A 13,606-nucleotide genomic window follows, 5' to 3' on the forward strand; every position below is an offset into this window, starting at 1 on the left:
GCTTCTTTAGAACATGGGATATATGTGTGACACTCTGGTTTCGACTAAGGAACCAGCAAACAAGGAAAAGTTCTGATATTGCGGACGTAGTGAAAGATGTGCACCAGCAAATCGACGCGTTGGTCACTTCTGCCCTGAGCAGACTTAACGATGAAAACTAGAATATATTAGGCAAACAGACTGTAGTCTACTTTTAATCTATATTATCCATATAGCATTTCGTATGAGTAAACGATTGAACGGCTATATGACACATGCACTCAAGGAAGTATTCATTGACATGAGTTTACGTACACACGGCATGGTATGTTGTGTAATAGCTTATTGTGAACGAAGTACGGTACGAATCGATCTTGAGCTGATTCCAGCGTGTGAAGATGTGCTGTACTTAATCAATACAGGCACAACTCTGGATCCGTGGACGAACGAAAAGCCATCTATACATATTAATATAGATTCTGCGAAGGTTCTGATTTGACGCTCGTTCCGGATCCTAATATAGGGGGCACTTCACCACATTCGTCTAGCCAGGAAAAATAAGTACGCCATAGGCAACGCCGTTCATAAGGTTCGACTGAATTGGCTGATGGTGGGGCCCACCTGTGCTGCGTGTATTATTGAACTAATATAAATAGCTAGATGCAAAAAAAAGGTGCAACGAAATTCGGACGTTTACGTGCGCATGCGTGCTAAAACATACGAAACCTTCGTACGTATTCCAGCAGGAAATGAATGTAGAATGAAAGAGGCTAATTTCCCACGGTCTACTCACATATGGACGCAACCTATTATTACATTGCTATGGACCTGTGTTGCGGTAACGAATAAGCGATGCTTTCTACTTAGCAATATCACCTGTGCGATCGCGTGCATTATTATTTTTTTTTTAAAAAGCTTTACCCTTTCGCATTAGGCCGACGCAAGTCTTAGTTCTTGATCGTGTTGTCTTAGTAGCCCATCCAGGAGGTATCCTGTGTATGTGTACGTACGCAGCCACGACACGTGAAATGGGGTTCCATCTAAGTTGCATTGCCGTCTCGGACTAGCATCGCATCGGTCGAACAAGGCGGCAGTGGCAAGCGTTGACGAGAACAACAACGCTAACGGCACTAGCACCGGGGACAAGTTAAGAAGCTCGCCTAGTACCACCTTAAGACCTAGTACGTAATTGCGAAGAGTGGAGAAAGTTGTAATTGATAGTGACTACCAACGACTTTTTTCGTCTAGAATGCAGCTGAGACCGGCCCCTATTTAGCCGTATCTAAGCCAGCCCAGCTCAGTTTCGTAGGGCAACCTCTGAGCCCGCAGCCAAGGTCAAAGGAACAAAACAAATGCCTACCCTTGCTTAGTGCCAGCCCCCCTCTCATTCACCGACTGCTGCTACTACCATTGCCACAAAAACAACTGGCCTTCATGGTCAGGTCCTTCTATCTCTCAAGCTTCACCTTCGTTCGCTGTTCACATTACTGGCATCCTCGCTATTTCTAAGATGCTTCTTCTTGGCACTCTACCGTTGCATCGTGACTTGTATAAGTCGGGGCAGGCTAGGAATTGTTAGAGAGACTGCATGACTGCTATCACACTCTATTGTGGTATGCCTAGTGAAGTTTCATTCACATACATACATGGACGCATAGTCACTAGGCAGAAGCTGCTAGCAGGTTGGCAAGCTCAATGTTTCACATAAACAACTTGCTCAAATTGGAACTAAAGTTGGCAGCTAGAGCTGTTCAATACGAGTGGTCAATAAGCGACAGCAAGCTCGAATGAATGGTGCAATTGTGTTTCTCGTTGTTTCATACACGTATACATACGTTACGGTGCTATATAGAACTGCTGTCGCCAGAGTAGCTTTCTCGCAACAACCTCAGACGATGACCGCTCTTCGTAAGCGCTATGAAGGCTCATCGTTCGAAAAATAGGTTAATTATTCCGGAACCTCAGTACCTATTTTCCATCGAATAGCCACAACCCAGTTGTACGACTATAGAGATGTGTCCGAGGAACAAGGGAATGACTATGGCGGTAGCACTGACGACTCCTCAACGGAGATATGTTTCTTCCGACACATGTATTTACATGCATGTTGTGGGATTTAAACCACTGGATTTCTGGGCTCATAGAAGTAACCTTTTTCGTTCTACGTCCGTGTCTGCGTTAGCGTTACACTAGAGTACTGACCCCTAACATGCTTGCCGTCTATATAGGTACTGCTGATTAAGTCATAATCGCAAACATTTCGTGCACTGAAGTAAAGACTAATTTGTGTGTGTGTTTGCGTGTATTTTGAGCACGGCTAAAAGTAATAAATAATGATTCCACATTGGTACATGGTATTGTCAAAAGTACCAAACGTCATAGGGTTCATTGGCAATTATCTTGTTTGGTACTACCAAGGCCTTGCATCGTCCAGGTCGAGTCCGATCAGCACACGGTCCGTTATGGAACTTGGACGGAAATTCGGCAAAATTTGTGATTTGGTTCAATATAACAAGCTTTATGGTTTCTACGTGTTACCATTATGCATTGTACCAGTCTTAATCATTTTCTTAATGCTACCCAACCATGCTTGCATATTAAATTAGTGACATCTTTCATGCATTAGTATCTATGTACACATATGTAGATTTTAAATTACTATGTCAATTTATTTAGCCACTAAGTAAAGATTTTTCTAAAATATTGTACATTTTTCTATGAATCACAAAAGGCAAGTACCCGGCTATCTCGTATATCTTCGTTAAGCCATTGTTTAAGCCAGATGTATCCGCCTCGTAGAAATTGTACATAATTTGCCAACGTGGAGCCGTTGTTGCAAGTTGGCAGCGCGCAGGCTTTTTATTTTTTACCAAAAGGTTTTCTGATAAAACAACGCCTTGCTCAGAACAATGTGTATAAAAAAAAAACAGAGTAGATGTTGTAGTTAAGTGACTCGTGCACAGAAAAGAACTTAAAGAACAATAGAGGTTAATCGGTACCATTTGCACTTCCCGTAGTTAGCAGAATCTACTCCACAAATGGAACGTTTCAAAACTATAGGGCCTTGCTGCCAGATTCAGCCTCCTTTTTGGATCTGTACATGCTTCTATTGAGCTCATGTGACTCTGGGAAAATTGTTTTTGCAACAACCTTTAATAAAGCCAGATTTGTATTTTCTTCATTTCGATTTCGTTAATTCAGGTCGATTTTGAACTATCCAAAAAAAAAAATTATCTTGAATTCGATGTTTACAAGTCCTAGTATAGTCCCGCCTGGTTTTTATATCTGTGTGTTTAGGCGGAAATAATAAAATCAATATTTTCTAGAGATTTGAAATGGTTGTTTCTTTTGTTATAAATAATATACTTCCTAAAACTTATAGTTCTTCGTTTAAATAAAATATCCCAAATCAAACATAAACGAGCAAATCTTAGAAATAAACCTGCTATTAATTTTAGAATCGTGTAGGCACTTGTGTTCTCCCCTAAAAGCCCGTCAAACGACAATATTCCAAATCTTCGGTTATTTTTTTGCATTTTATTAAATATACAACACGATAAATAAGCACACCTTATATTAACCATATGTACTTAGGTACGTTCGACAGTTAATCGTAGTTTACTGCTTTTTCTCGCAAATAATTTTTTCTCTTTTTGTTTTTTTATTTTGTTTGTTCTTTTGATCTATGTACTTGAAATCGATTTCCAGTGGCCGACTTCACGCAGCAATTGTCACAATTGCATGAGCAGTATGCCGAGGATCTTCAGCTTCTGGTCGAAGCCTTCCGAAAGCGCAATATCGAGCTCAAGAAGGAGAGGTACGAATTTCGTGTAAATGTTCATATATATATACATATATATACATATATATATATATATATATATATATATATATATATATATATATATATAGAGTTCTACTTTTTGTTTCAGTGAGTAGCGTATGCGATGGTTGCACTGTCATACAGCACGACAATATGCATGGATTATGATCAAATACTCCAGAAAAACTAGAATGAACTGAGCGAAACACGAGGCCTAAGTAGAAAAATAATATGTTATAAACAGTTCATAAACAATAAGAATACAATGCGATACTGGTTTCTGGAAGTGTCTGCTCTAAGCGCCGTATGATCTTAGGAGTCTATAGTTGTGACAGACAAAGCCGGTAATAATGTCATCTCTACCTACATATTTCCCGTCAGCACAGGTGGAGTCGGTAACTTCAGTGTTGAGCAACTGGCTATGTACGGAGTCAAGTATTTCTCTCCGAGTCTACCTGCCGAACGTTATAACTAGGCCAGAAAAAATCGCAAGAGTGATGTAACCACTCCTCTGAATGGCGATATCGTAGCCCTGAAGGATCCAACTGAATTCGAGAACGACCTATTTGGATGCAATTTGAAAGTGAATGTAGTTATAATCAAACAACGAGTACTGGTAGAAACAATGTAACAGTTAGAGTGATTCATAACTCAATAAAACACCGAGTTTTCAGCTTGATTCTTTCGAGGTGGCCAGCGGGAAACGGCAATCCTACCATAAAAACGTATATCCGTAATGGCTTTTCCTGATACCCTGAGAAAAAAATCATTTTATTGCAACGAAATTTCTTCATCGCACCCCTTTCCATTTTCGGGTGACCAAAAATGACGTAAGAGAGAACGCAAAAATGTAAGCATTGCCACATTCTGGGCTAGTGCTTGCTAAGCATTTTTGACCTTGTCCGGCTCTCATAGGCATAGCGGGTCTTCTTTCCCACTCTGTTGAATATCTAATTGTTCGAATCGAGCCTTTATTATATTATATATAATATGTGCTATATTAACATTCGAATTATTGATAAGGTGATCTCGCTTACTAAAAAGAATCACTAATTCAACGAAAAAACGTTTTGGCATATCTGCAGCCTATCGTGTTGCCTTCGTCCGTTCCATACTCGGTGCGATGCTTCTTTCCGCCGAAGAACGAATAGATCTGCTACAAACCAACTAGAATTTATGCACCAGGACATGCAATAGCGATAGCCTTGATCGTACTAGTTTAAGAAACTCTATGAGTAATGGTGAAACAATACAGTGTGGAACTTCGTTGTCGTTTACCTAAGGATCTATACAGAATATTCAGGCACCTACCAGCTATAGTGCAGATATCTATCACAGACATGTTGCCAGTAAGAGGAAGGAACAACATATATTTTTTTTCTGTTCCTTTTATTATCGTCATTTATTCGTCCTTGACATAGATTTGCTTTGCGCTACTATAGTCGTACTACAGTTGTAACTATATGGTTCTTCCCAAATATTTCATTACAACAGTCTGTCCAAATTTAGGCAATTCTGCTTGTGGATTTCCGTCCAAAGGTATTATTTGTTGTAGGCTGCAAGCTATCCTGTGCATGTCGCCTGGTAGAGTCCTATCTACACCTTATCATCGTAACAGCAGCATCGTACCGTACGTTTTTCTCGATATTAATCTCAAATTCGAACTCGTTTGCCCATTCTCCCTGTTGTCAATATAACACCTGCAGGCACTGAGACAGTTCGACCGCTGGGTCGCCTACCGCCACTGGCGTCCCCTGCCCACCCTTTCTCCCTCCGCTATCCGCTCCGTTTACTAGCCGTGTTCTACGTTTTATCGATATCTGCCGTCCGGTCTATTTTGCACCGAGTGCAAAACCCCCGCCGCACTTTTCTTGATCCTCGCTTTAACAGCCATCCTGTTTGGTGTCCCAAGGGCGAATGGGTGCGGTAGCTGTAACTACAGCCACTAGTTCAACGCGGTCTCTCCAGCTCCTTTGATCGTCTGCCGTGCCCCGATGCTTTCAATGCAACGCCACGTTCTTCCATTCAATCCAATCTTTTGCTTCTGCTTTTTCCCAAAAGTTCCTATCGTGTGACAAATTGATGAGCCAGCGATTCAGCAAATCGCTCGTTCATCGCATCGATACCTTTCATGAATTTAGTGAAATAACTAAAAGCTGCTCTTGAACACTCTTGGTTAATAGCATGATAAAAGCTGGATGTTTAATGAGCACACCATTAAAAAGACAAGATACTGGGAAAAGAAGATAAATATTAGGCGTTTCGGAAAAGAGTTAACGATAAACGACACGAACCATATATACACAAATCTGAAATGTTACTATAAACCTGACAAAAATCGTGGCAGACTTCAATTCAATTACTATAATAACAACTGTGTCGCTCAAGCCAAAGAGCCGTACTTTTTCTCTAGTATTTCTCAGCATTTCCACAGCCCGCCTTCAACTAGGTGTAGAGTCAGTCTCCAACCTGTTGTAACAGGCAGGCACCGTCATTTTGTCGTCCAATACTTCGCTGACAAATGAACGGCCGAATTTATTGCTTCGGTACTTATTGCTCCAGATATCATCTTTTTTTCGTGCGGGGCTTCCGTAGACACAGATATAACTTTACTCAAGTCATTTGCACTGACTAGCGAAGCTCATTTTTTAGAGATTCAATCCTTTCAACTGGTTTTCATGCGAAAGTTGCATTTTGTACCTTCCCGCGCCCTTACGTGTCCTTCACCGTCTTGTTTGGCTCGATATTTCCCTCAGCTCTTCAAAGCTTTTCCCCTTTTTGTCGATGCAGGACTGAGTATTCACCACAAGCGCCACCTATGTTTTGCCTGTTCTCATCTGAGCGAATCGTGCATCATAGTTTGTTTGTAGGTCATAATATTTACCGATTAGATATAATAATGCAGAGCGGCGAAATCGTGCGTCTAAGTCAGTTGTCCAATAGTGCGTTTTACTAGATCAAGTTAGTCTTTGCTAGAAAAAATCGTTGCTCGACGTTTCAAAATATATCGCTGAAAGATTATTACTTATGTAACCAAACCATCAAAAGGGCTATGGGGATAAATAACTCTCTGGTAGGTTTTTAAATAGCTTCCTTTAGTGTAAAAATATTTTGGGTTCGTTATAACAAGACCTTAGCTGACGTACAGATCTATATCATCTCTGTTTCAATTAGTGACCTTAATTAGCGCTGACCGGAATAAGGTGCTTCTAACTATTCTACCGATTTTATCTTTCCCGAGTAAACTATAGCATGCGAGCCGCTGATGGTTTAACGTACTCTTACCACTCGCAGGGCATTTTTGTCATAGTTCACCTAATGAAGCATGGTAAATAATAATAATAATAACATTTCATTTAGAGTGCAGTTTCTACGCTGAAAACCGGATGCTGATGGCCTGCTTCCTAGTATCTATAGAGTAGCATACGGGGATTATGAAAACAAAGCCCATCACAATGCTGCTATTTCCCACTGCGTTCGAAGCGTCATACGAAAGTTTTCGGCGTATCGATTTGGACCTTGGCGTCTCCATTTGCATAGTTAACAGTCACATCGAGATCCAGACGTCTAGGCTTGAACAAACGTCACTCTAAGCAGTAAATATGTGATAATAGATATTTTTTTGTAAATAAATTGTATATAAAATTTATTAGAAATCGTCAACAAACAAGTAATCGTATGTTGTGAGCTAACTGACAATGCCTAGAAATAAGAGCATTTTTCAGTGTAATAAAGTTGCCCTAGTAAGGTACCATGCATGGCGCAGTGTGAGCCCACGACGATGTGAAGTAAACGTAATATCAAACGTAATAAATACTAATATTATTATTATTATGAGCTTTCGTCGATTACAACCTTCAGACAACGAAATAAAATTTATTAGAATGTGTAGTTTTCTACTAATAATTGATAGTCTCCTCCAAATGCTTCGGACAAAGGAGTTGAACTGATCTTTGTTTTAGATGCTCTTCGTTCGTCTAGACTTTCGTATTTACTTTAGAACAGGCCGTTCGGAAGAAGGGGTCACACTAACTAATCCGAGGAACAGACCACCCGAGCTACGATATCCTGCTACTAGCACAAATATTCTGTTCGGATCCTTTTTCGCCCGCGGGAAAAATTTCCAGAGGTAGAATGATCAGGTAATGGACGGAGCAGCTAAAAAACGACAGCAGCTAGTAGAATTAGCGCACGAGGTATATTCGAGGTGCGTACTAATCCGATCGGCGCGGATTGAGCGAAGCTAACGTCTAGCACTTCTGATTTTTACTTCATCGGTCTTCTAAGTCCGTCAGAATTTCGGGCTCGTCGATCAAACCTGTGCGTAGCGATCGGCCGGCTAGCCGGCAATATCCTGTTCTCTCAGCTACGGCAGCCATCAACATCGCACGCTGCTGAGGAGTTTCGCAAGTAAAGAAACGGTAACAGGCGCATCGCGTGGCGCCAATATTGTGAGCTGTATCTAACAAAACAGTAGCCAGGGAGAACTAAATTGCCACTGCGCATTGACAGTGAACATAGGTCCCGTAGAAAGGGAGAACGACCTGCAGAAGCTTAGCAGCTAACAGGCGATCGACAGCAGCAAAACTCAATTCTAGATTTCCGAATCAGCGAGGCGAACGCCTTCGACCGACCGGGTAAACGTTCATCTGACGTCTTTTTTACTATGTCGCCGCTGCTCCATCTATATATACATATATGTATACATAGATGGAGCGGCCTAGACTATTTTCCTCTGCGGTCTTTTTTGTCTCTCGGTATGTTTGAAGTCAAATGAATTAAGGACACTTTTAAGAAATCCACATTATTTTGAAAGGCTCTTTCCGCGACCACTATTAGTTTCGTCAAATCCTTGCGCAGTTTCTTTTCATTACCTCGAGTTCCTCGAACTCTTGCCAGCACTTCACAGTACGTTCTACTTGCAACGACGTACGTTTTACTAACACCGCGTTCTGGAGCTCGCCGGTGAATGGGGAGCTTGCACGAGCTCAGTCTCTACTATTTGTGCCATGCTACCGTCCTAGTATAAGTAAGACAAATAGAAGAATCTAGATGCCTGCCTTATTGAATTGTTTCTTTCCTTTTGGGGCGGTCTTCGTCGTTGGGTCAGATAGACAGGCGAACGCACGTCGAAGAATGACATGAGCAAGAGCGTTGCCCCCTCAGAGCTTTGATAAAGATACCACTGCTCTAGCTCCTTTATTGGCACACCCTTGGCATCCTCGCACGATCACGGCATATATCACTATTGCCTTAAAATTTCAAGTTTCACAATAATCCCTAAAAACAAATGTGGAAACTATCACATGATTAAAAGGACCGTGATTCGTATATCTAGAGAAGATCCATCAAAGAAGCCAATGTATTTGAGAAGCGCACAGGTCGATGCCTCTAGCTGAAACTGACTGGTCTCACAATAAATAGTGAAGAACTATTTCGGGGATCATTTTTAAGTATGCTTTCCGAAACGAGCTCTAGGGCAGTTGAAAACCTCATTCCATTATTTGGGTAACAAAGAACAAACGTTGTTTACACAATAGACATTTTTGGTATCGTGATTTTATTTAGGATTCGAATTTTTACTGTTAATGACAAATGAAAAACGAGGCTTGGATGATAACTGTACAAAGGCAATGATCATGGTTAAACGAGGAGACACTCTTACTGGGAATAACTACAATTAAACTATAACAGCGTGATTTTAAACTGGCTTAAAAGATATGAGACTGCAAAAAATCACTTGAATACTTTACAATGTGCGATTAACATAATAACGTAATTCGTCACGAATAGTTTTACATATACATAAATTATATGGTAAATAGTAGTTCAACACGTTATTGCAATGCCAATTGGACTTTCCGCTTACCTTAGTGAACTCCGCTGCACAACACGAATTGTACCTACAATAAGGCCTGATGCTGAAACGGCAACGATAACTAAAAATTAACAAATAGAAGCCTGGTGTAAGGACGCTGGCAAATAGCTAAGTAGAACGATCGCTGTCTAAAGAGATATTTTCAGACAAAGCTGCGTTCTGTAGTTGACTCGAGTTTAGTACAAAGGATCGTCGGAATGTTTTGGTCTGTCCACTCCAAGTTCACTTGCCGACTCTAAGACTGATTCCCATGGACACCTTCTCCACGAAGGCCAGAATGTTAATTTTCCGCAACGACAGAAGCTATTTGCCAGTGGTTTCGCGGCCGTGTTAAACAAATGATTCTATGACACAAGAAATAGGAGGTACGATACATGCAATAATACAGAATACACAAACAAAATAAGATGGACGTATTACTGTTACATTGAAAGGCACACACTGGGTAGTTTCGGTACTTTGCTTGATACTGAGAGGTGTTTCTGATAAAGTGCACTTCACTGATGACTGGCAAGAAAGCTATCATCAGAAAGCTGGTACACGGTAGTGCGCAACTGCTGCGGATGGGCGCGCCGAACGCAAACAGAATTAAGTTATTGACTTAAATACTACATAGAATATTAATTCAAAACTACCATATCGGAGTACGGCGGACTTTAGAACAGCTTGGAAAACATCTAGTCGAGGTTTCAGTAGATTTTGAGGTTTACAGTAGTACATCTAACATCGAGACTTTGGTGCTTACTCATTAGTATGCTTATAGTCGAGATGGAGCATGTATATATGTATAAACCTTTTATACTAAATTTCTTTTGAACGGAACCCGTTTGAATTTGAACACCGAGTTTAGCATTTACTCATAAAAACCTTTCTTTCTTTTTCCTATGATGGCCTTCGGTATCATAGTCGAGTTCGGGAGCCTACGGCCTTTCTACGAACGGCGTACGATGTCCTCAGTTCAGTTTCGTGCAACTGTCCACATTGGGTTCACAACGACTGACCTTTAACAGAGCGAGTAAATTTTAGATCAGTAGATTACTCGTGCACCTTCGCTCTGAAGCCTTCGGAAGCTAAGAAAAGAACACCTCAGCTTATGTTCGCCTGGCTGGTCGTCTGTGAAACTGTTGCCGCACCCAAATTACTATTTAATGAAATCCTTGCACCAGTAGCTATAGCCATTGCCACAAAGCCGTATTTGCTATACTACATTGATGGTAACGGAGATATTAGCTAGTAGGAAGCCTCGCGACGAAATCTTAGGGCAACAGGCCACCTACCCAGATTTTCTGATATGCTCTCGATCGCTGTGACTCGTTAGGCTCTGTTAAGCCGCTAGCCACAAGCAAACAGACCTGATAATATGGCAGCCGCTACAATGAATCCGAATGAGTTCCAATTAAAAAGCCCTTAGGTAACCGATTACCACGGTGGCGTTTCTGTAGAAGTTACCATTTGGGATACAAAAGAAGACAAGGAACAATAAATGGTCTCCCATTGAAATACGGCGACGTTACATGGCATCCGGTCAAAGCGCAGCTACCTACACGCGAGTTGCACAAAAGAGAGCAGAACGTTAAGACTTCCATTATGACATAAGATTATATCTGTGCTTTTTTTTACGTTTGTCTAATGCATATATTTCTATATGTATTTAACATTTTAAATGGCGCGCCAATGCGCTTGCGCTATGGCCAAACGTTATGTGGGTGGGTTTGAAAATCGATCGTTAAAGATTAAGTTTGTATCTTATTTTAACACCGGCATTGGCTGCATACATAAACTATACTGTTGTTCAGTATCCGTTTCGTGAGCTAAGGCCCAAGTCTTGAAGCTTTTAATGTAGCTTTTTTAGTTTGAAATCACATATACTATATCAGTGTCTACTGAGTCAAAATAATATCCGTGGTTCATTATGACAAACGGCCTGCACCTGCACCCGCCCATACATTTTCCGGTCTAACATAAACAATTCTTAACGAATAGTAGATATATTCAAAAAACGCTGCTTGTAAAAGCCGATTTCAGGTGTCTGTAGGGTGCTGTGAGAAGCCTTACATTATATTTTCTATAAACTATTACCTAGTTGAGCGGTATTTGATGAAAGCGATAGCACCAAGTATTAAGGCGACTCATTTAGGTCTATCCGAGTGAGTGCATGGTGCTCAATACAGTCACCTGATAGCTTTTGTATGAGGTTAGTGATTCTCTTCTTCTAACTTCGAATGAAACAATCGTTGTTAGCAACTGATAACCTAAGAGCAACGTTGCTGGGAGCTCTCGTAAACGATTCACACTTCATTCGTCGTGCTATAAAACATCGCCGTTAGTTAGAATAGAGGTCCATTTCGACATATTAAAAAAATAATCTTTGTCTCTCTCTTTTGCTGTAGCCAACAGACTTCTAATACTTATCGGCTTTATCTCACAATACGAACACATCTTTCCTTAGATGTGTTCGTATTGTGAGTCCTTAGAATGAGACAGATCTAACCGGGCCTACCAGCCGTCGCACTTGAGAGGCCCCCGAGATGGGATTTTTTTTTAGATATCTTTCCATATTGGAGCCAGGAAGGCTGCACGCGTACCCATTATATCAAAAAGGCGAAATTATCACATTGGAATCGGTGACTCGAGTTTGGCCTGCGTCTGTATCTGTCTGTCGTCATTTCCAGTGTTTTTCTAATTTACGACATTAAACAGACAGATGACAAGATTACTCACTACTTCGTACATCAATTTAGTCGCATAAACTTGACGAGAGTCGAAGAAAATCAGATGACTCACAGCGATATGCCACTTGCAGAAACTGAAAAAAAACACTTGTAGGAACCAAAAAAATATTAGTGAAGAAAATTTATACTTATAAAAACAAAAATATTTCCTTCGCTAACACTTTTTTGGTATTTCAGCTTTGATGTGAGTGATTGCTCGTGTGACTCTTCCATAAGTACACTGGAGCTGCTTATGTTTATTTGAATAGAAAACAATAAAAGGAAACATATTCGTATGATAGCTTATGAGAAGCACCGTTCGACAATGCTTTTTTTTTGTTTTAATAGGAATGGTGTCTCAAGTTCCTATCGGTCGACCGTGATATTTGCAGGCTTCTCAACGATTTTTTAGCTCGCTGAGGTCAGGCAAGCTTCTTGCTTCCCTAGTTGACCTTACATTGTTGACTATTGATAAAGTTCTATTTGCTGCAAAACAATATATAATTGTAAGGGTTTAATTAAGGTTCTCATTAAGGGGTTAATTTAAGGTTCTCATTAGTCGTTGTAAGCATGCGCTCTCGAAAATGAACACCATCTTATATATAAATGCCCTAACAAGACGCGCAATATTTAGTAGTATCTAGACATCAGGTCGATTTGTTACAGGCTCAAATTATTCTAGATACAATTGCGTCTTCGAGCTTTGATCATCCGATTGGTTGTGGTAAGAACATTTCTTGTACTAGCTGTATCAAAGCATTTGCCATCTTTGTGTCCTGTTCGATTTTGTACAACATACAGTAGACCGCCATCAAACAACAAAGCGAAGGTAACTGAGTTGAATTTGAAAAATCATATAGGCTTCAGAGAAAAACATAAACCATTGATCATTCTGCCCCAGAGGAAGAAGTGCAAATAGAACACAACCTATCAGAAAGCTCAGTAAGAATCGAATCTTCTTGATGGCACACGCAAAGTAACAAGAAGATATTTCCAACAGCATTTCTAGATTACGGGCATAGTGCGCAAGCCCATTAATAGATGACGGATCATCGTGTAAAGCTGACCGCGCACAGACCAAGTGAGAATCCTTTATGTCAGAAACGCATCTATAGAAGCTTGGGTATACGAAGATCTTTGGTTTAAAGCAACTTCGTGCGGTATCGCAAGATGTTAACACAGGCCCTTTGACCGAATAGACTGGACCATCACGAT

General features: G+C 40.7%; 1 protein-coding gene across 9 annotated transcripts in view; it reads left to right on the forward strand.

The window, feature by feature from the left end:
• Stacl (SH3 and cysteine-rich domain-containing protein) overlaps window positions 1–13,606 on the forward strand; it is a 148,125-nt gene that overhangs the window by 47,015 nt on the left and 87,504 nt on the right. For all 9 annotated transcript variants that reach the window (XM_086979231.1, XM_022793964.2, XM_086979229.1 and 6 more), the window contains exon 2: window positions 3,688–3,796. In XM_086979231.1, coding sequence (XP_086835357.1) covers window positions 3,688–3,796 — 109 coding nt within the window. The remainder of the gene's footprint in view (window positions 1–3,687; window positions 3,797–13,606) is intronic.

Source organism: Varroa destructor, unplaced genomic scaffold, assembly GCF_002443255.2.
Source record: "Varroa destructor unplaced genomic scaffold, Vdes_3.0 BEIS01000002.1, whole genome shotgun sequence".
NCBI classification, from domain to species: Eukaryota; Metazoa; Arthropoda; class Arachnida; order Mesostigmata; family Varroidae; genus Varroa; species Varroa destructor.